The 23767-nt window shown below is 44.2% G+C and overlaps 1 protein-coding gene across 4 annotated transcripts; it reads left to right on the forward strand.

Moving 5' to 3' along the window:
• Positions 1–4200: 4200 nt before the first annotated feature.
• On the forward strand, positions 4201–23760 carry LOC125007931 (serine/threonine-protein phosphatase 2A 55 kDa regulatory subunit B gamma isoform). Of its 4 annotated transcripts, XM_047584875.1 has the most exons (12): positions 4201–4419; positions 4812–5172; positions 7491–7582; positions 8139–8295; positions 12912–13009; positions 13315–13480; positions 14347–14459; positions 15168–15345; positions 16115–16279; positions 17542–17711; positions 20219–20310; positions 21684–23760. In XM_047584875.1, exons 4-12 carry the CDS (start codon positions 8214–8216, stop codon positions 21976–21978), a joined length of 1359 nt encoding a protein of 452 aa, XP_047440831.1. In that variant the 5' UTR covers positions 4201–4419; positions 4812–5172; positions 7491–7582; positions 8139–8213; the 3' UTR covers positions 21979–23760. The 4 variants fall into 4 exon arrangements, with proteins under 4 accessions (XP_047440831.1, XP_047440829.1, XP_047440832.1 ...); XM_047584873.1 differs by lacking the exon at positions 7491–7582; XM_047584876.1 differs by lacking the exon at positions 7491–7582 and having other exon boundaries at positions 4201–4411.
• Positions 23761–23767: the final 7 nt, after the last annotated feature.

Consider the following 23767-nt stretch of genomic DNA (forward strand, 5'->3'; position numbering starts at 1 on the left):
ACTGATGGGATCGTTTCTGTAGATGTATGTGATAACTCTGTACACGTGTGTGTGTGTGTGTGTGTGTGTGTGTGTCCGAGCCGCGGAGAGCAATCAGAGGGACACAGCTACTGGGCTGAATCTCCTCCAGGCTCTGAAGATGGCTGTGTCTATTCATTTTTTGGGGGTCACAGAGCGTGATGGAGGGGTGGAGTGAGAGTACATTATCTTCCTCCTTCAGAGTTCCTGGGTCTTCTGTGTGTTTGTGTGTGTGTGTGTGTGTGTGAGTGTGAGAGAGAGAGAGAGAGAGAGAGAGAGAGAGAGAGGGTTCGCACGAGTGAGTGTGTGTTCTCCATAGGCTGTTCTCGGGTTGCTAAGCAACCCTGTGTCTGCACAGTGAAGTGGGGGTGGGATGGGAGCGCAGCTCCAGGTCAACAGAGGCAGACACAAGCATCGCTGCATCTGATTGGGCTCATCGATGCTCCCGATGAATGATGCCGATCATTATCGTGTTGACTGCGTCGTGCTGACTCTTCCAAGTCCATTTGTCTCTATCAGAAACTGCCTGAGATTTACACGCTGCTGAGTGTGTAAAAAGAACAAGGAAAAAGAAATTAAGCATCTGTGTTCAAGAAGTTATCTAAGTTTGTACCCATTGGATTATACAATGTATTCACACATACATCCATACATACATAACAGTTCCAGTAATTTGAGGTCATGGGACATACATTTTATCTTTCAGTGCCTCCGTTTTTCTGACAGCGGCTTATCAAATATGCAAGAAAGAAATCTATTTGCAATGCTGTTAAATCAATTTGGCTTTCTTGAAGCGCATATAAATGACAGGAAATGAGGGATGAGGGATGAGAGATGAGAGCGCCTAATGAGATTTTAATGTCCTGATCTGACCAGTGCATGAAAGAGTCATGCTTAGAGATTTTGAGTGCTATCAGTAAAATAGTATCACTTTCGTCCTGCGTGGGGTGAGCCCCGACCTTATTATAAACTGCACTGTCCAAAAAGATGACTAAAAAAATACAGCAATCTCACCATGGTTACATGCAGTGAAAACACCGGGAGTGCTATGCTACACGAGATAAATGTGGGTTAACTTTGTGATAAACTACTGAGGTGACCTACAGCTGTTTATCATTTCATTTTTTATTGGTGCTTATCTAGTTAAGATTGCAGAGATTTTATTTGTGCGTTGATTTGATAATCTGCGAACAGACCAATTTAGCTAAAACAGCCAGAGCTGAGAGGCCTAAATTATCTAAGACTCTGCAGATCAGCTGTAAACCATCTAATGCATCTTGTTTGATTTTGTTGTTAATCCCCTTTCTCCTCAGTAGACCCAGACCCCAACAGTCAAGACAGTTCAGCCTTTCCTCAACAGGTAGTCTGCCTGACTACATCTGTCACAAATAATCCCATCTGTCTCTTTGAATGCAGACTTGGATGTCCTGGTTAAATGTTAAATGAAGATTACGTACCATTATGTCCCTGTCGTTTCTACTGAAGGAGATGATGTGAGGACACGTACAAAAAGCTAAGATTCACTGCAGGGCATTGGGTCCAAATGAGGGAGGGGATGGTGTGTGGTCACGCTCCGCTATCACCAAGGTAACAGGCCCGGTCCGAGGCCAAATCTTCACGGATGAATAGCACGGTCGCTACAGGAGACGGACCCGAGGCTGCTGCTGGCACACAGGCAGGGTCAGGGTCGGGGATGGCAGGTCAACAAGGACTCACTGTACCTGAGTGAAGCTGCCACGGGGAAATGTACACAATTTTTTAAATTTTATTAACATTGTTTTTTATTTTATTTTTATTTTTAATGTGTCTATGATTATGATTTTTTAACACACACACAATATAAAATAAAACAAAAATAATAACTAAATAAATATTAAAATTGACTTTATTCCAGAAACTGGTGGTTGCCCACCGTTTACTGTAACAGTTACTGACTAGTTCAACGTGTTTTACCGTTTAGTCATGTTACTATCAGGACGCAGGTTATAACAAAGCTTCATGGTTCAGTCTCACCGTACACCGTCTTTTGTCGTGGCTTTGTTGAAGAAAAATAATGGCTAAAAGGTCAGTGACAATTTGAATAATCTCACTTTAAAACCTGAATTTAACCAGAACCCTGATGAATGTTAGGCAACAGTTAGCTAACATGTTAGCATAGCAATGTTAGCAACATTTCGGTATTTATAATTTTTCAAAATGACTTAAAATTGATTAACGCAAGTTTAACAATTAGTTATTTGTGTTGTGTTTATGGAGGATAGATTATCTCTGGACAAAAAGCTCTCCATGAGTTGGAATATTTCAAAAAGTCAAGCTACATGCTAACTCATTAGCAACATTAAAGCTTAAAGGGGAATTTTATTTGGTCATGTGTAACCTACCTATTGTCCTCTGGGTCAGATTTGACCCGTTTTTATTGTCTTCATGTGACATAATTTGATATAAATGTGGTCTATTTCCCATGAATTCCGCAAAGAAGTGTCCACTATGGAGTAATTTGTTGATAAGAAGTTGGCTAAAAATGCTAAAAATTGCACAAGAGGGTTAAGTGGAAACACAAGTTTCTTTGGCTAGACTTTATGGTTTTTGTTTTGATCAAATTGTTGACTATTTTACAATTAATTACTCAATTATTATTTTCTCTTATAGAAACTAGTTCAGAGTTCCTTTGTGTGGCCTTTATGTCATAAAATTTTGCCTCATAAGTTGCTTTGGTTAAATGTACTGAATCAGTTACTAAATATGATTGATTTTGTTTTTGCTTTGATGAGTAGATGAAACACCTTGTAGATTTATCGATCTTCTGTTTGATGGTTGATCTTTCAGTGATGACAAAACTCTGAGGCACATAATACTGTATAAACTATAACCTCCCTATACACTTTGATAATTGAAAATAGTTGGTAGTTCCAGTGCGGCCTTCAGATTTCTCGTTTTGCATAAATTTTTGTCTTGCAATTTTTGTCCTAAATAAAAGTACAAAGCAAAAAACATCTTTGCTTCATAAATTACTTTTGTTAAATGTAGTTAATCCATTACTAAATATGTCTAAATATGTTTAACGTGTGGATGTAACATGTTATAGATCTACAGATCTACGGTAACCAGAGAGGCTTTGGTGACGTGTAGTTGGGGTGCGCAGGTTAAGATGTGCAGGTAGCTGTAGCTATATAATGGGAAACAGTGGGTGAGCTTTGAGGATCTTTACGGTGGATCTGAGGCTGGTGGGGGTTAATAAAAAGGTCAGGTGTGGCAGCGGCGTGCGGGGCCCTGCCCTTTATTTGTAAGTGAGTGAGTGGGGGAGGGAGACGCTGGCAGTCTGGAAGTAAGTCAGATAAACAGCTCTTGGTCTCGGTCCCTGGGACAGGGGGTTAAAGCCCGGTGGCAGACGGCCAGCACCAGCGATGGCACCAACTGTCACCGGCCGCCACTCGCTCCCTGCTGCCAGGCTGACTGTGTGTACGGTGATGTGTGAACTGAAGTGTTTCTCCTTCATCTGCGGTCATTTCTGGTAGTCTTTATCTATTGATTGTCAGAAAGATAATCCATAGTTATATTTCAACATGCACTTGCCAGAAAATAATGCCAACAATTGCTTCTTCTTCTTCTTCTTTTCTTGCTTGATGCTTAGCAAATCATTTGGTGATATACTCAGTCGCCCATTAATGGTGCCTCCGCCTCACAAGTCATGAAACATTACTACATAATAGAAAAAAGTGAATCTGGCCTCTGAACTTCTGGAATGCTGCTGCTCTAATTTGGTGGAACAATAACTGAATTATTGCCCAGTCCTGCGTTTTATACTGACTCGAGTGGATGAAACTGAGCAGTCGGATCTTTGTGTGTCAGGGGTGTTAGTTGTTCCAATCCATGCAAATTCAATTATGTCTCCAGGTAAATCTTCTTTTGGTCACTGTACTGTGGTTCACATTCAACACTAAGTCGGGGAAACACACTCTCTCTCCCTCTGCCTTCTCTCCCATTCATCATACCTTATAAGACAGTCAGCCACTTCCGCCGTTCCACCCACTCCTCCATCCTCTCCGTGTTGTTATCATATTTAATCACCTGCAGTCAGTGGTCAGGCACATCGCAGATCTGCGACGATTGGCTGCGGGGGAGCAGTGGGCGGGGCTTCCGCTGATGCATCATACCCACGAACCAGCGCAGCAGGACCGATCCTCTCTGGCTCTCCCTCCCCCTCACCCTCTCTCTACCTCTCACTCTGCCTTTCATACATACGCCAGAGCGCAGACTGCAGCAGAACGCAGGGCCGGTAGGACTTTCCCCCGTGTACCGGAACAGCCGAGAAACCACGGAGAGAGTTACCTAGGAGGACGGGGACATAATTCAGGAGCAAACTGCCGATGAGCACCTGACCTGCAAGCTGCTGGTGCGTAGGTGAGTGTGTTTTCATCCCCGCTGCATGTGTGTGTCCATGCGTGCGAGTTCACCGCAGAAGCAGCAGCACTGCAGATACACCGACCAGGGGCTCTGCTCATCCCTCTCTCCCCTCCCCCCACTTTTCTCCTCCACATCTCCTCTTCCTCCGTTGGAGCATCCATTAACGAGCGGGGACTTTGCCCGTTTCTGAGAGTGCAGAGCTTATGTATGCTGCATGTTTGTGCAAGAGAGTGGAATTGGTCAGGCCACACCTGGACTTACCAGCTGCTGGGTGGGCGTGAGATGTGTTTGATTTCTCTTGACTCACGAGTGATCTGTGCGTTGGTGACTCACGAACGAAGCTCACCGGTGGTAGTTTTTGAACTGTCAAATAATCCCTCCGTCTGCAGGTTTTTGCATCTGGCTCTCGGAAGCAGTTGTGTGGACTCCTAGACGCACCCTTCCCTCCCTTTGGGACTACCCCGCTCGCTCCGTACCCGCCTCCCCCCCCACCCCAATCCTCATTAAAGGATAGGATGCCCGGCTGTGTGCCCCGGTGCTGATGCAGCGTCGGCGGGCAGCAGTTATGGGCGCTGTGCTGGCCGGCATCCCCACCACCCCCTCCACCACTACCACCACCAATCTGCCACCACCACGCTGCCCCAACAAGACGGGCGCTCCCCCCAGCCCCGCTGATGGGCGAAGACACTGACGCCACCCCAACGCTCAACCACCGCGGCTTCCTCCCCGACCACAACTATGTGACTGAAGGTAAGAATGTGACGGAGGAGTCTGTTTATAGGTTGTGTTTAACACAGACTGTGCGTTAAACACATCCTTCGAGAGGATGCATTCATCGTGTGTGTCTAACTGTCACCCCATGCGAGTGTGCATCTATGTATTGAACTTTTGGAGAGTGGACATGTGTGACAAAGTGTTTGTGCACTTGCCCCATCAGGCGAAACAAGTTCAGTGTGGCTTCCTAATTCCTTATAAGCTCGGGTTGATAAGTATTGAGATGTACTCGGGAGGAAAACATTCTCGTCTTTGCAGAATTAAACCATCTTAGTCAAGTTTTTCTCTCCTCCTCCTTCTTTCGTGTGATCGTCGTGCACTTTCCCTTTCAGTTATTTTGTTTGTGCTTGTGTCACCACTTTCCACCACTTGTGTAACACAGCTATTTTGTTACACTGCGGGGAAGAATTGATCTGGCCTGTGTGTGACTGTGTGTGCGTATTTCCCTGTCGTCATGTGTCTGTGTGACAGAGGCAGAAGCAGAAGAATGTTTTGTAGAATTTACGGATTTTCCAGAAAACCAAGCCAGAAATTTCCCCTACATGTTTATGCATTTAAGGCTCTCCGTGCCATTTCTCACATCATGACAAAGTCGCACATGTCCTCTCTGTTGCTCCCCCCCACACCTTCTATATAACAACATCTCAAATTGAATACAATGCGTATCAGATCTCAGGAATATTGGAAAACCCAGCAGCACACAAACCGTGCAAAGCACCTTTGCTTTGTTTCGTGAACCAGATGGATTATAACCATGGAAAACTACTTTCTGCTAATCTCAATAACACCGCTAATCTCACCTGCACACAGTACCTCCCTGTCTGCCCGCCTGCCTTTCACTGTCTGTTTCTTACCGCCCATTGTTCCGCACGCCGCTAAGACCAGAACAGCGGATTATCATCTAGGGGTCACGAACGTGTTACAAGCTCATTCGTGATGCTCGTCTCACTGCAGAAAGGGAATCATGCATCCTGTGGCTGTGCTATAATGTAAACCTCCTCACGCTTACCGTACAGTCAGGGGAGACCTGTCGTGCTGCCTGTTGATTGTGTAAGTGTTTGTGTGTGGGTTGTATTGAAGACTGTGGGTGTCTTTGTTCGTCTATACGTGTGAATTTTCGTCCGTCTCCTGTACGTACAGTCGTTTTCCACGTGCAACGTCTTTGTTCAATTCATAAAAAAAAACAAAAAAAAAACATTTAGATGAGTGAGTTTGAGAAAAAAACGTCCTAACATCCGTAGCCACACATCCATTATCGCCATAGAAACAGTCAGTGATAATAAACATGCTGCTTTTCATGCTTGGCTGGTATGAGTGACAGGTCGTCTCCACCCACCAATAATGGCAGTATTAATTATCCCACACATCCAGGGCAGACACAGACATTATTCAGGTTGAATCGCTGATAAGCTAAGGTGGACTCCTCTGAGCGCTGTCGGTCTGAAAGAGCTGTGCAGCACATTGACCGTCTGAATGCAGAGGATGTGGGAGGAAGTACAAATTGAGCTCTAAAAAAAAAAAAAAAATCAATCGTGCAAGAATCCCCCCGACGATCAATCGTAGTATCTCATTTTCTGTCACAAATAAAGAAAATATTTCCCTCTTCTCCCACATCCTCTCCAAACCCCTCCACCTTTCCCCTTCATGTTCACCCCACCCCCCTGTTCTCCTCTTCCCCATTTTCCATCCCCCACTGCCGCCCCCCCCCCCCCCCTCCCTCCCAGTCTTTTTGCCCATCAGTCCTCTAATGCAACTCGCAGAATTGCCCGGTGCTGAAGTGGCGCATCTGCCAAACAATTATCCAACAGCGTTGTAAAGGCTGCTCAAACACAATGCGCTTGTGTATGTGCGTGAGAAAGACAGAGGGTGTTAGAGACAGACACACACACACACAGAGAGGGTGGTACATGTGATTTTATGCTTGGCTGTATTTTGTTATCTTCTGGGTGTCGCCATATTTTTTTTTTTTCTTTTTCTTTTTTTTTTATCATTTGCCTGTTTGACATTCATGTTTTTGTGTATGTGTGAGCAAACAGCGCGTACGTTTTTTTGTGTGTACCTGTGGGTGTGTGTCTGCAAGTGTTTTGTGCGTCCGTACACGTGCGTGCGCGTACATAACTGTGTGTCTGCAGATCTTCCCGTGGGGATTCCCCCCCCCTGCCCTTTAACTCCTACAGGGGAAGGGATGCTTAACCTCCCTCTCCCCCACTGTCCCTCCCCCACCCCTCCCCCCCTCCATCACCCACTCCCCTCCTCTCACTTCTTTTGCCTTCCAAAATATCTCCCTTTGCTAGACACTCACTTCCCGCTGGAGTAGCGTTGAGTTCAAGGATGGACGGGGAAATGCGGGAAACAAAGTCTATATTTTGCCATTTTTGAGAGTTTTGTAAGTAAAAAAATTTATGAACTACTATATTTCATAATTAATACAAGCTCATTATTATTCTGCACAACATACAGGAGTGTCTAACATTAATGCTGCTGGGTGGAAATGACCTGGATTTGAATATGTTTCATTAACAGAACTTGTCAGTGTAACAGATTCTTACAAAATTGTAATTAAACGCAAAAGAAATACATAGTGGACGCTGTAAAATCCACAATAAACACACTGTACATCAGTTGTATTTGTTCCTCTAATTAGGGGTCTATCTCTGTTCATCCTCCATGTTTTGCTAACCCTCCCGCCAAAGCCCACATGTGAATATTTCATGTTACATAGATATAATGTGATCATGAATGCGCCACCTGTAGATTTTCTTTGGTGAGTACTCATGACCGAATGTGGTGATGTAGTAACTCAGTCCCTACCCTTAACCTTACCCGCTACCTCTCCTTGCCCGCCCCCCCCTTCCTTGCTTCCTTCCTTCCTTCCTTCCTTACCCTGTGCTTCCCTGTTGCCCTCTTCCCTCCCCTCCCGTCCACCCTTGCTCCTCTTGCAGGGCTGCTCCTGGCTATAGCCTGAAGAGCTCCGCCCATCCTGTCCACCCCTCTCCACCCTGGAGTCCTCCCCCAGGATGTTGAGCCCCATCCAGGTCCTGTGCTCCGACATCACTACCCTTTCTCTGGAGCCTGAGCCGTTTGCCTCTTACACTGAAGGTGTGTGCTCTATCCTCTTCTCTCCCGAAGGTCATATCTATGTCACACTGCGCCACATCACCCCAGTGTGGAATACGAGAGTTTTACTGTGTGCACCTGCGTGTAATGCATAGCTGTGGATGTGTGTGGAATCGGTGTGTGTCGCTACCTGTGTGCGAGTGAGTAGTTTGAGTCAGGTGAATCGTCACATGAGTGTTATTAATACCTTAAACTTCGCTTTGTCTCCATCCGTCTGCCTCATCCTTTTCTGTGCATCTATTTTTGTACCTGCCGCTTTATTTTTGTCGCAGTCTTTGGCGTGGATTGTGTGTTTGTTTGTGTTTGATTTCTTTCAATAGTTCGACCTGATGACACACCATCTCCTTCAAAGCTCAGCTATCTTGCTTGTATTTAATATTGAGGAAGACACACACAAGCATCCACATCATAGGTACAGACATGCACAGGTTTCTAAAGACATCTTTTCATACATATTTAGGGATGCAGTTATTTTCTGAAGTTAATGATTAATTGTAGGAAAGATGCAGTTGGTTTTGTCTGATATATTCTACTTTAGTATTCATGTAAAACACAAACTTAATCCAAAATCAAATTTAATTGACTTAAGTGTGCAAATGATTACTTATGTAGACAGAGAGAGAAGAAGGTCAGCATAAAAAAAGTGCTCACATTTCAGTTTTTCCGTCTTCACGATGCGTCACATAATCAGAGTTTTCAATATCGCCGGGATTAGATTGGTCATAAACCAGCTAAGCTACTAATCCTTTTACACGTTGCAGTGTCACTGCTGGAAAAACAGCTAGACTTTTGTAAAAAAGAAATCAATCACGTGTTGCAGCTTTGAAACTTCAGGCAGTCGGAAGATGTGTTCGCCACTTTGAGCGGGATTTACAGGTGTATTCCTCACGCGCTGGAGCTGGCTCAGATTGGGATTCTAATTATTTGTGTCTATAAACATTAGGCTCACACTAGCGCCGCTCCATTGTGCCGATGTGTGTTGGAAAAAGAAACGGCGGATTCCCGCTGCGCTGGGCTCAAATCACTCCTCTCCACGCACGTGCACCTCGAACACAAACACATGCGCCAGGTTTTTTTCACTGATAACTCCAAAACTGCAGGACAGGGATCAATTTAACGTCTCCCTCTGGCAGTCTTCCTCCCTCCTCTCCCTTGCTACCCTCAACACATTTATTTCTCTACAGGATAATTGAGTGCACACACGTGCGCGCACGTACACAGGAAATGCGGGGCGCTTGAGCCTCGGCGTGCGCACACACTCGCCAACACACATACACATCTCCTGCTGAGTGGGGGCTTGTCCTTGCTTTTAAGGACTGTGTGGTTTTTGGCTCTGCTTTAATGGCGCGTGTTTACCCAGACCTCAGATATCTATAATTGGCATTGTAGGATGTCTGCTTCCCTCCCTGTCCCTATAGAAACATTTAGAAAAAAATAAGGAATTCCCCCTCCCTGCTCCTTCAGCACCACCCTCTTCTATCTCATAAGCTTCCTCCCTCCCCCTTCCCTGTCCTCACCTCCTCTCCCATCCCCTCTCCTCTGCTCTTCATTTACTGTTTGATCATTAAGATACTTTTGTCTTTAAATACCTGTCAGTGCATTTGATTGTTTGTCTGTTTACAACTTGTTTTTTGTTCTCATGTCACAGGCTTTAATCATGCCTGTGTGTTATTTTGTGTTGATATGTACTGTACTGTACGTGTGGGTGCGTGCACTTGCAGTCACAGTGTGTTCCCTCAGCTTCTGCAGTGTGGCAATGACTCAGGCGAGGCCTGCTGATGCTAATGGACTGTCTGTAGGAGACAGATTCAGCTACCTTGATATACTGTAGCAACACACATCCGCCCCATAAGACAATGACTTACAGCCTGACAGTCTAATGCACACACACACACATCAGTGGACTGGACGGCGGCAGTGCCTGGTGTAAGGGGAGAAGCACATTGCTCATGATGCTGCTTGTCTCCGAGGTGGTTGTTGGCTTCCTTTAGGGCTGTTGTTTTTTTCCGTAGCGCTCATTTAATAAAGGGTGAGAAAGAGACAGATGGGTGTGAATTTTGTGCGCGCGAAGTGGAGAAACAAAGATGAAGATGGTGGAGAGCAGACAGAGGACGAGACAGGAGAGCGTGTGCTCCATATTTTATTCAGCCGCGTGTTCGGCGCGCTGCTCCTGTGGTTTTGCTGAGCTTCACTCTTTCTCTGTGTGACTTGACAGGAGATGCAGTTGTAAAGTGTTCAGACAGTCACTCGCACAGAGAGCATCGAGCGCACACATTCGCCCTGCGTCATTACGTGCGCCCGGCGTGCCTGTGTGCGCTTGTGAACATCCCTGCGTTCGTAGGGTGTTTGTATTAGGGCCGTCGTGCGTGCGCGTGCATTAATCATCTGCATATCCTCAATTAGGACCAGGGTGTCTGCTCCATCTCCCGGTGTTAATTCGGTCACGATGGTTAGTGGACGAAACTGCAGCGGCGTAATTATTTTACCACGCTCCTTCTTCCTGCGAGGATTGGATTGATGAATCCCACTTCCTGCTTCACCAGACTTCCATATACGGCGTTACGAGTACCACCGCTGCTGGTTGGCTGAGCATGTTGCCACGACAACCCCCACTCACCGGAGAAACCCTCCACCGCCTCCGCCCCAGCGCCTCTTCCCTCCACCTTCCTTTCCCATCCTTCCCATTCTTCCACCGCCAGCAGCATCGCCCCTTCTATGTACGCGCTAACGTACAGCCAGGCAGCAGAGGGCCGTGGGGGGAGGGACGAGGGAGGAAGAAGACAGGAGCTGGATGTGGATTGACAACCAAGAAGAAAATAAGGGTGAAATGGGGCAAAGGAGAGAAACCGGCGGGCGAGGGATGAGAGACGACAAAAGAATCCCGAGCAGTAAAGAAGCCACTGCGGCGCCTGAGAGGTCAAGAAACAGTGATATAAAGACTGGGAAAAAAAATGATGGAAATAGAGGGTAGCGGTGTTGTGTGTGTGAGGAACGGGGTGAATCAGGATGCGTTGGTGGAGAGATTGAAGACCGGTCCGGGCCTCTCCTCATCATAAAATCTCTCTCCCAAGGCCACCACGAAATAGGCACGGCTACTGCTTTGAATCACTCTCACTCAATAAATACACTCTCCACGCTCTATTTTTATTACAGCCAGAGCCTATTGAGGATGACATTCTTTTTATCAAAACAAAGCCCAGTGGGTCTTTAAAGCTAATATATATGTTTGAAGGTATTATTTGCCAAGTTGGTAATGCAACATCAGTGTGGAAAAATACTACTGTGGGGAGTAGAGTACAGCACATGGTCAATGAAAATATAACATGTTAATACACCAGGTCAGGGAAATTCAGGCTTGATTTCTTTGATTATTATTAAAAATAACAATGGGTTTAATTTTTTTTAGTATTCAGCTTTCAGGCAAAATTGCTCTGTTTTTAGGTGTGTTACTTAACTCCAGCTCACTGACTATGCAAAGTTAACACACTAGCAGGTTACTTGCACACATTTATATGAACAGTGTTCTGAGATACAGTTGCAGTGGCAGAAAGGCGGATTAAGAAAAAAATAATAATAATTGCACTTTTGAAAATAAGTTAGACAAGATCTTTGCTCTTCTCCAGATGCAGTGACTTTGTGGAGAGTCACTCTGGCGAGAGACCAGAAGGCAGAGAACTGTTCCTTTAAAATAACTTCATTAGCGGCGACTCATTTAATCAGTCGGAAGGAAAGATGCGGGTGAAACGGCCGACATGTTCCCCGCGTATCAGTAACTGAGGGCTTGGGTGGAAAACCGAACCAATCTTTCCTACATCGTTATTAAAAGTGTGTTAGTGGGCTTTGTGTGAAGACATCAATAAATGGGTGAAATTGGATGAAGCAAGCTCGAGAGTCTGCTACTTTGTCGGAAGTGTGACTGAATGTTGTGATTATCCAGACATCGCCATGGTGATCAGCATCGCCGGCAACTGTCTGTCCTTACCTCAGCGTTTGCGTTTGCAGCTCAGTCCCACCACAGATTGGATACGTCGAACCTTGAGCTCACCTCTGTCAGTAGCTGTTTACATATTTCTCACTTAAATTAAGTTTAAAGTGACCGAGGAGGCTGAATTGCATTGTCGCCAGTGAACTAAACTACTACACATACTGACTAATGATGATATTATTTTATGACTAATGCTGTTGTTGTGCATGCGTACGCTGCAGAGATTGTAGAGTACATACTTATCCCTGCACAAGATGAACTCAAGTGTCACTGTAATCTTGTTATTGTCTGTGTGTCATAGTGGAAAGCAGATAACACCTGTGTCTACGCTGAAACCCCTGTGAATGTGTGTTTGATTTCCTGTATGTCTTCATGGGCACGTGTGTCTCTTTAATGTTTTGTTGTTGAAATACTGTTTTATACTGCATATTAATGTAATCCAATCACATGTTAATGCAGTGACGGCCGGTTTGGTTGAATAATTTAGAGTCAGGTAAGTGTTATTGATAAACAATGATGTGTGGTCAATTAACTAATGTCTGCTCCCCCCCCCCCCCCATTCCTCCTTCGCTCCCTCTCTCCCATCCTCGGCTTCACGTCTCGCTCTCTGCAGCTGATATCATCTCAACTGTTGAGTTCAACCACACAGGAGAGCTCCTGGCCACAGGGGACAAAGGAGGCCGTGTGGTCATCTTTCAGCGGGAACCGGAGGTAGACACACACACACCGACGCCCCTGCACACTCACGCGATACACTCGGATATACAGTTTTTCATGCCAGCTGTGATGAATGCACTCTGTTCCCCCTCCAGCTACTCTCTAGATTGGTTGATAAATAGTTGATGCCCCTGCTGTATTAGGGAGTGAATCATTATAGCTGTGTAGGGTCTGCGCCGTGCTGTTTCTTACATGATCAAGGTTAAGGTGACTGAATCCAACCCAGAGTGGCGCGTTGCATCGCGAGCAGGTTTTTCTCCCCGCGCTGTTTCTCTAATTTCCTGCTTTACCGTCCGCAGAGCAAGACCGAGCCATTCTCCCAGGGAGAGTACAACGTCTACAGCACCTTTCAGAGCCATGAGCCCGAATTCGACTACCTTAAGAGTCTGGAGATTGAGGAGAAGATCAATAAGATCCGATGGCTGCCTCAGCAGAACGCGGCGCACTTCCTCCTTTCCACCAATGGTGAGAGAACCCCCCCCCCACACACACACACACACTAACATGGAAGCTGTGACAGAAGCGATGTGATTGATTTATTTTGCCACTGTGCATGAACCAGTTTTATTGTCACCCACAAGCTTGAGATAATGTTGTTTACCATAACTGCTTTCCCCACCAAATGACTAAAATGGTCGAGGTATGACCAGTTAGGTATGACATAGATTAAGTGGAAGCAAAATTGCAACGTTTCATTATGAAATTCTGTTGCTTATCCATTGAGGCTTGCGTCATCAGTTTTGGGCTCACAGTTGTGGCACTTTAGCAGATTGTATATGGAGTGATATAGATTTTTCTTGGAGTTTCTTAGGCCAGAATTACATTTTCCTTTGTTTAGAGTTGCTGCTTGTGTTGCATTAGAATCTGAGCTTGCTTTGATCAGAGGTCCTATATTATAGTTTACATTCTGACTTTATGACTATATTGGAGGACCTATAGATTTTCCCTGAGAGCCCTGTTATTGATTTCTTTGAGTACTATATTATTTATAATTGAGGGTATGAAAAATGTACGACCTGCTTCAGCAGTCTACTCTGCTAAGACGCTTGCTGTCATTTTTTTTTCAATATGATACAAAGAGTCTGAGCTGCCTGTCGATCATAACAGTCTTGGGTGGGGCGTGTTAGCGTGGCTGTTGTGTGATATTACTTCAAGGATTTTAGCTTTGATGAGAACAATTTTGAGATTAAATTCTGTTGTTGGTTTACGATGATACAGTTATTCACATGTGATAAATTCCTCACTCTGAATCATTTCAGGTTATTTCATCATATGATACCGTACCTCCACATTATATCTGTTAGCTGATAAGGACATTGTTTGTTTTCCAGATAAGACCATTAAGTTGTGGAAGGTGAGTGAAAGAGACAAACGGCCAGAGGGATACAACCTCAAGGATGAGGAGGGTCGCATCAAGGACATCTCCACAGTCACCTCCCTACAGGTATCTATCTATCTATCTATCTATCTATCTATCTATCTATCTATCTATCTATCTATCTATCTATGTGTATATATACACTATATACTATACTGTATATATAGTTGCCTGCCTGCCTGTTTCTCATGGCTTATAAAACTGGGTCAGTGGGTACAGATGTGTTTGCATGTGCAAAAATGGGTCACTAGCACAAGGCACATGATTTGAGTGTGTTCCAGTGTGAGGGTGGGTGCGTTTCTCTGTTTCCAGCTACACGTAGCATCAACATCTCTAGTGGATCCACCTTAGCCAGTTAGTAGTTAAAGCTTAGTGTAATCCGTATGCATTAACGGTGGCGTATATGCCTATGCAAGGTGTTTGCCTTTGATAGTGCAGCTACCGTTTTGCTGCACGCAAACAATGACATACGCTGTATCTGCATCGAGCCACAGATCCAAATGTAAACGCAGTTTTGGACAAAGACTTGAAAATGCAATCAAATTAGCTTTAAGTCAAGCTCTGAATTTGCACTTGATCCTCTGTCAAGCCAGTAAGCTTGGGTTATAGCAATACTGTATTATTAATGTCAAAGGGGGTAATGCATTAAAAATTAATTTATGATCCGATGAAATTACTTCAGTTTAATCTACACTCCGTATCTTGACCATCTCTCTTCACCTAATCAGATACAAGCGATGTTAAGCTGCTCTCTCGTTCTGTCGTCTGTCTCAGGTGCCGGTGTTAAAGCCCATGGACCTGATGGTGGAGGTGAGCCCTCGGAGAGTGTTTGCCAATGCCCACACCTACCACGTCAACTCCATCTCCGTCAACTCTGACTACGAGACCTACATGTCAGCTGATGACCTGAGGATCAACCTCTGGCATCTGGACATCACCGACCGCAGCTTCAGTATCTTTTCTGGGTTGTATTTCACATGCATAATGATCATAAGAGAAGAAAACAAGTATATACAGTATATATATATATATATATATATATGAGCATGCATACTAAAAACACACAGGAATAGATTTATTGAAAGTGCAAAAATGGCGATAATGAATGAATGCATTCACACATACATGCTCAGTAATCAATTCCTGCCCCCACACACACACACACACACACAAACATAACTAATCCCACTTTGTTGTATAAAAAAATGCACAAAGACACACAATTTGGGGGGAGGGGGATATTATTCTAGAGGACTGAAAATGTATCTTAATGAATAATTCAGAGGCTGCATAAATATTTCAGCTCCTCTCCGAGTTCTAATCCTGCTCAATAGAACATGGTACATCCGTGACCCAGCCAGGATTTATAATATTACAATTTATCTCAATATGGAATTACGTTTCTCCCAACAATCCCCCTGAGATATGTTTATATTGGTTTGTTTTATTCCTGCTATAAATTATTTAAATTGCGTTGGCTGCGTAGCGACTCACATACACTCATGTTTTTAGGTTTTATGTAGATTATAGGCCTGTGTGGGAGTCCGTATACAATAAAGTTTAATTCAGTGTATTAGTGATTAAATTTGATGAAAAGATGCATGTTTTAAATTAATGGACGTGTGTAGTAGTGGTGATTGTAAAGGTAAAACCAGCTCAGACTACAGGGCTTGAGAAGCTGACTCTTGGTCGTTTCCCTGAGCGATGGCGCTTTCTCTCAGACATCGTGGATATCAAGCCAGCCAACATGGAGGATCTGACAGAGGTGATCACAGCGGCTGAGTTTCACCCCCACCACTGTAACCTGTTTGTGTACAGCAGCAGCAAAGGCACCCTGCGTCTTTGTGACATGAGAGAGGCAGCACTGTGCGACAAGCACTCCAAATGTGAGTACCACTGCTGAGGAAGACAATGGAGATGTCCATGTTGTGTTTCTTTTCAGATATAGTTTGACATCTTCAGAGGAACATTTTGCCAGAAGCAGCTTTCTGTAGCGGGGTCGTGGGGGGGGCTTGAGTCTATCCAAGGTGCCATTGACAAATAACCGTTGACACTTTCATGTACAACATTTTAGAATGATCAAAAAACGTACGTCTTTGGACTATGGGAGGAAGCACCCAGAGGAAATCCACGAAGGTGTCTCAAGTTTGAACCAGGGACAACATCACTCCAGTGCACCGTGCCACCCCTCGGGCAGCTATGAATTTAAAAATACAGAACCCATTACAGTTTTTTTAACTGGTGGTGGTTTCAGAAATGCCAGTGTTGTTGTGTCGCTTGGTTCCTCACGTTCATCCATACTGAAATATCTCAAAGGTTATAAAGTTGAATATTTGTTTCCCAGAGGATGAGTCCTCTGATTTTTCCTCTAGCGCTACTGTGAAGTTCACACTTGTTGTTTTTAATAAAATAACTGGACAGTGTTTGATGGATTGCCATTTGCGAAACACATTCATAACTATGGCCATGTCTAGATTTTTCATTCAGCACTAAGATCAAGTTAAAGTTTCATTTTGGTTCAGAATGAAATACCTGTAAACCCACATCCACTCATCGCTAGTTATCTGTAATTACTAAATGCAGGAAATCACTTTGCAGACACTTACCCGGGGCAGCTCATTCATATTTTGCTGCATTTGTATTTCATTTGTAGTTAACGAACTTAACCATGTAAAACCTCAGATATGTTAATTTACTGAATGAGTGATCTACTGTAAAAGTGTAACAGACGTGTTCTTAGGGTAATAATATTTCTTTGTACCTCAGGTCTGTGGACAGCAATTCACTTTGCAATACATTTCTTTTTCTTGTATTACATTTTTTTCTACACTTTTTGTTCCCAGAGCTGTAATTCAGATGTTTGTTATTTGATTTACAGCTCTGACCATGAGTCACCAGTGCGGTGCCTCTGCGCAAGCTGCGCCCGGCGAGCTGCTACGACTTTCATTCTTATTTGTTACATTCAGTTTTTAGGGGACATTTAATTGAACTATTGGAGAATGAGTGACATTTATAAAGAGTTATTCAGACAGAATCACCATTGCAGAAAGATGCGGATGCTTTCTGTTTGGTCACTTCTTCACAGGGGGGTTTAGTCGCTCTGACCCTCCTCTGCTTTGTTCACCCTCATCTCTCTCACCCTCCCCAGTATTCGAGGAGCCAGAGGACCCCAGCGCCCGCTCCTTCTTCTCCGAGATCATCTCCTCTGTGTCAGATGTCAAGTTCAGCCACAGCGGTCGCTACTTGCTCACCAGAGACTACCTGACTGCCAAAGTCTGGGACCTCAACATGGAGAGCAAACCCCTGGAGACATACCAGGTGTGTGGAAAGCATGAGTCATCTGGAAAAATATACACAGAGAAACACCTGCGTGAATACAGGCTTTTATACCAAGATAGAACTTCTTCAGGCAACGAGCAAATTGTGGTGAAACTGATATTAGAGTTGAGCAAGCTTTCACATATTTTTGAGTCCCAGACGGCAAATAGTGATGACCAGATTTCAACGTTATATTTGTTGAGCTTTACTAACATGAACAGTGCCCATTATCACTATGCTGATGACTTTATGTTAATACCATATGCAACAGCAAAATTAGCAGCAAATTGAAGGAAAACATTTATGGAGACACAACAAATGCTTTTTTTCTGACCACATGGGTTCTCTGAATAGTTTATAACCATAAAATGTATATTCTCAGGCCTTTAGTCACAACTAAAATAGGAGAATCCTTCTGGATTCACTGATGTTCCTCGAGGAGAGAATAACAGCACCAAACATGCACTTATCAAACTATGCAGAAGAACTGTTCACTTACTTGATGCAAATGTTTCTGACTGTTGTGTTTGTCCACGCTTGTGGGTGAGTAACTGTCCCTTTACCGAAAGAAGACATTGTCATCCTTGAAAATATGTGTTATTGGAGACGGGAATGAATCATAGGCAGAATGCTGCTTCTCACAATCAAAGTGCTTACTGATGATTAGATTTTTCCAAACCCTTTTACGGATGATTGAATTGATAACAGGCCAGAGAATGCTCTTCTCTTTATCCCTGCTGAATCACCAGAGACCCTTCGCTCTGGCCAAAGTGTTTAACTTTGGGCTCTAGATGTATGTTAATCCTGACAAAAACATTCAAAGAAAACACGCTGTTTCTGTTTGTGTACATTATCTTCCACGCATGTTGAATCCGTCTCTGGTGCCACGTCTGCATTTACCACAGTCCATACCAGCTCCTGTTTATTTCTTTATGTGCAGTGGTCTATTTATCAAGCCCTATTTCCAAGTGTGTGTTTAGCGTTCCTGCCGCAGGCGTGTGGGTGAACGTGTGTGTACGTGTGTGTGTGTGTCTGCCTGACGTTGGAGGGCCTATGAGGCAGCGTGGAGTGGGCGACTAAGACGCACCGGAGCTATTTATAGGCCGCCGAACCTCCACTCATAAAGTAAAACGGGAAAGAGGGATACCTTACACTGTGCCTGACACCTAGATCTGCAATGCAGCACAGGGAGGGAGGGAGGGAGGACGGGGGGGGAAGGAGGGAGAAGGAGGGAGAAGAGGGGTGAAGGTTTGGGAGGGAGTGTGAGGATGTTGTGAGGAAAGAATGAGGAGAGTAACTGATAGGATGAGAGAGAGAAGGGTGGCAGAGGTTGCATTGAACAGGGGAAGGAAAATAACGATAATAGTTGGAATTATGAATGTTTAAATCTGTATTAAAATATGTTACACGTTAGATTTTGCTGTTCATTAGAAGAATCCGCTGCAAAAATGAGATCTTTGGGCACTTAGGATCAAGAATTGTTGAAGGCGGAGCAATTTACAATATAACTTAGAAGCTAAAGGCTTAAAGGAATCATTGGAGCCGGTCGGCATCTCTTGCAGATCATGATGGTTATGGGGCATCGAGTCCAGGGCAGGACAGACACACAAAAGAAAGTGAGACATCAGTCAGAGGAAGTTGAGTATCGTGACAAGGAAACGACAAGGCAGCAACCAAGAGTCCTCCAGTATGTTGTTCAGCTCCGACGCTTGTTTGGGCTTATTTTCTTGCCGTAGATGGAGTAGACTGTAAATAAAATGGAGATCAGGGGGATTTCAGGGCTGTGCTGCAACTGTATGTGGTAAATTGAAACCCCTGTTCCTCCTAGATCATGACAAATACGGTAAATTCACGTGGGATGAAAAAAACTAAAAAAAAAAAAAGGCCGTATATTGAGATCCAGCTGACACAGCGTCGTTTACCCCCGTGCAGATAGACCCAGAGGGAAAAACTAAAATGTCGCCAGGTTTGATGTACAACCGTGAGGCGACCTCAGCTTGACCGTTTATTGATTTCAAGGCGACTGTTGATTGCTGACTTTATGCAGAATGTGAAAACCGGGGGATTAACGCAGAGGAAGGTTTCAGCCCCTTGCATCACCGAGCAGACACAGTGCTGACACAGACAAGGAGGAGGGAAGCACAAGGGAAAGAGATGTTAGTCAGTGAATGGTGTGTGTGTGTGTGTGTTCACATGTGTGTCTTTATTATCACGCCCTTGGTGGGTTGGATGATATAGAGCTGGATGTTAATAGACCCAGCGATATGGGAAAGGAGTTTAGATGAAAATGCCCCCATATTGCCGAGGGCCAGTGTTGTGTCTCATTAGTGTTTCCTTGAGGGAGGATTGTGTTGCAGCTTCTCCACATTTAATGTGTTTTGTCTGCGCTGAATTTAGTATGTGTGGCATGTGTCCTCTACTCGCCGTTCTATTTATAGTCAGAGTGAAGCAGCTGTGTGCTGGACTCAGTTTTAATCATATCTGCGCGTGTGCGTCTGTTCCCTCAGGTTCATGATTACCTCCGCAGCAAGTTGTGTTCCCTTTACGAGAACGACTGCATCTTCGACAAGTTTGAGTGTGCCTGGAACGGCTCGGACAGGTACGTGATGCTTCTGAAGTCTCTATGAAACAAAAGCAGTTGGACCCAAGCAGGTATGGCCCATGTTAGAGCTCATCATTAGTACATACACTCACTTGCCACTTTATTAGGTACACCTGTTCAGTTGCTTGTTAACACGAATAGTTAATCAGCCACTCACATGGCTGCAGTTCAATGCATTTAGACATGTAGAGGTGATCAAGACAACCTGTTGAAGTTCAAACTGAGCATCAGAATGGGGATGAAGGGGGATTTAAGTGACTTTGAACGTGGTATGGTTGTTGGTGTCAGACGGGCTGGTCTGAGTATTTCAGAAACTGCTGATCTACTGGGATTTACACACACAACCATCTCTAGAGTTTACAGAGAATTGTCCGAAAAAGAGAAAGTATCCAGTGAGCGGCAGTTGTGTGGACAAAAATGTCTTGTTGGTGTGAGAGGTCAGAGGAGAATGAGACTGGTTGGAGATGATAGAAAGGCAACAGTAACTCAAATAACCACTGGTTAAAACCAATGAAAACAAATTACCATCTCTGAACGCACAACACATTCAGCCATGTTGAAGAATATGGGCTACAGCAGCAGAAGATCACACCAGGTGTCACTCCTGTCAGCTAAGAACAGGAGACTGAGACTACAGTTCACACAGACTCACCACAACTGGACAATAGAAAATTGGAAAAACGTTGCCCTCTGACGAGTCTCAATTTTTGGTGGTGTAGGGGGGATATTTTCTTGGCACACTTTTAAGCTAGCATCACTGAGATGGTGAGTGTACCTCCAAGTGCAAGATGACTCATAAGCATTTGTAAATAGTTTTTCAGGAAATTACTCTAAGAGTCCAGATAAAACAACATGTTGACCATGTTGGGCCAGATTCTCAGTTGCAGGTGACCTGTAGTTCACATCACATAAAAATATATTCATGTTCACTGATTTCATGGGACCTTTAACATTCACAAACTAAATGTCTCAAATACACGTGAAATTGGCGGCGATATTGTACTGTATGTACTTTCTAGTTCTGTCAATGGTAAGTAAATGTCACACAAATACTGCTAAACCTGATAAACTAGTGTTGCTTTGCACTAGTTTACTGAGTAAATGTCCGAATGGAAACATTCAACTATAAACATGGTTTGATAAACACCATTATGTTAATGTTAGCATGTTAGCATTTAGCACAGCCTCAGAGAACCGTATGCATGTCTCCAAAATCTTGTCTTGTTGTAAAGTTGCTTTTTAGTTTTTAACGGTGCTGCTAGCTCAGGCTGTATATAATTTGGGCGAACCTGTGCTTTAGAACTTTTCCTTGTAATATTTGGTAATGAAGCACAGAGAAAATAGATGTCCTCTCCTCCTGCTCTTTTCAGTGTGATCATGACCGGAGCCTACAACAACTTCTTCCGCATGTTCGACCGCAACACCAAGCGCGACGTGACCCTGGAGGCGTCCAGAGAGAGCAGCAAACCCAGGGCCGTCCTGAAGCCGCGGAGGGTCTGCGCCGCCGGAGGGAAGCGCCGGAAGGACGACATCAGCGTGGACAGCCTGGACTTCACCAAGAAGATCCTCCACACGGCCTGGCACCCGACCGAGAACATCATCGCCATCGCCGCCACCAACAACCTGTACATCTTCCAGGACAAACTCAACTCTGAGATGCATTAATGAACGGATGTCAACAGTGGATACAAAGTTTACACACCTGCACACGCAACTATGCCAGAATGTACACATCGTCAGACACGCGTATTCTGTCACGTACCCGGGAAGATGCCTGAAACACATCCCTCCACACACACACACACACACACACACTCATGTAGGTCTACAGTTTCACTGCTTCAATCCTCCTCAGCCTCCCAGAACTGAAAGGACCTGGACAGGGCTAGAAAGGGAACGGGCTGGATTACGAAATGGATTATGGATTTCAAAATTGTCCGAAGAGTGGATTTGTTGATTGTTAGCGTCTGGATTGTTCTTGATGGTGTGTTGATTGCTACAGCTCAGCCCCTGGGAAAGGGTTGATCCCCTCCCAGACTGGAGAGACGTTTACATGTGTGTGTTCTTTTTCTTTTTTTTTTATTATTATTCCTTCACTCCTCCTCCTCCTCCTCCTCTCTTTATTTGTGTGCCGGAGCAAAGCCTATTCTTATCCCATGCCCACTGTTTTGTGTAACAATGACCCTTTGTGGTTGTCGACCAGCAGCACTGATGAGAAATGGGGCATTTATATAACGGGCTGGTGGTTTGATTTCAGATCAGCCGTCCCTCTTCGGTTTTTGTAACTTCTTGTTAAATGATGTTGATGACGGTAATTATGATGATGATGATGACGTAAATTGAAATGTGTGATGTATAAGGGTGAACTCGGGACCTCCTCATAACTTAAAGGTTACTGGTTCAGGAGAGGTGACCGACAACTTGGGCTGCGTTCAGTGAAACATTTACGGTCCGGCAGATAGAAGTCAACAGAATCAGTCACCACGGCCTAATAATGAGGACACACACTCATATCTGTATATCCACACGGTGTGTTTCAGTAATCAGTGTTTTCTTTGCTGAAACCGGCCTCAAGTCCTCTGATTGTGGTTTCCGCTTCTGGTCTGGGGCTGTGTTGTGTTTCGACGATAAATACTCGGATCAAGCAAAAAAAAAATAAAAATAAAATAAAATAAAAATAATAATAATTTCAACAATCAAGCAAAAAGATGCTGCATGTCAAACAGATTTAGCCTAGGTGTTTATAAATTGACTGACTGACTGACTTGGCTGCCTTCTTAACCATTTAGACCCAGCTGTACAAAGGCTTCAGGGGCCGCGGGGCTCCTCGCAGCACGAGTAACCGTAGATGGCCGAGCTCTCCTACCTTTATTTGTGTCTTCGGGCACTGAAGCATGTTTACCAGTGTTCGGTTCATACACTTAACACGTACATTTTGAATGAAGCCGTTCCACGATTCAGTTTTCGACTGCGACGCTGAAACTGAGAACCAACAAGAATGGGGAATGTTTCTAATTAATGTTGTACTCTAAAAGAAGAAGAAGAAAAAAAAAAAACTAAGGGCCTAAATGGTGTCTGTATATATCAGCTCTGTTTTTGACATGTTTGAGTTTTTCTTTTTTAAAAAACAGACTTGATCGTCTGTATCGATGATTGCCTCCAAAGCTACAGCAGAGAGACGGTTCCTTGATCTCTTCGGCCTTCCTCACCGATTACTTTGCAGATGCGCAGAAGCTTTTATTTTTTAGAAAAAAACAGCCTATTCTTTTATCTGTCCCTTTTTTTTTTCTTTTAGTTTGGAAACATCTGTCAGTACTACTCCACTAACTAACGTTGATTCACATACCTTTGTCTTCATGTGCGTTCGATTGACGAAATTGTCAAATGGACAGTTATAAATAATGTTAATATGTTTTTTTTCTGAATAAAGATTTCAACGAAATTGCATCCAACG

Source organism: Mugil cephalus, chromosome 5 (genome assembly GCF_022458985.1).
Source record: "Mugil cephalus isolate CIBA_MC_2020 chromosome 5, CIBA_Mcephalus_1.1, whole genome shotgun sequence".
In the NCBI taxonomy this organism is placed as follows: Eukaryota; Metazoa; Chordata; class Actinopteri; order Mugiliformes; family Mugilidae; genus Mugil; species Mugil cephalus.

Excerpts from the sequence above, each read along its gene's own strand:
- LOC125007931 (XM_047584875.1), top strand. The coding sequence starts at position 8,214 with ATGTTGAGCCCCATCCAGGTCCTGTGCTCCGACATCACTACCCTTTCT. Across the intron at positions 13,010-13,314 it reads TCTTTCAGCGGGAACCGGAG|AGCAAGACCGAGCCATTCTC; the intron begins GTAGACACACAC and ends TACCGTCCGCAG. Across the intron at positions 20,311-21,683 it reads GCCTGGAACGGCTCGGACAG|TGTGATCATGACCGGAGCCT; the intron begins GTACGTGATGCT and ends TGCTCTTTTCAG.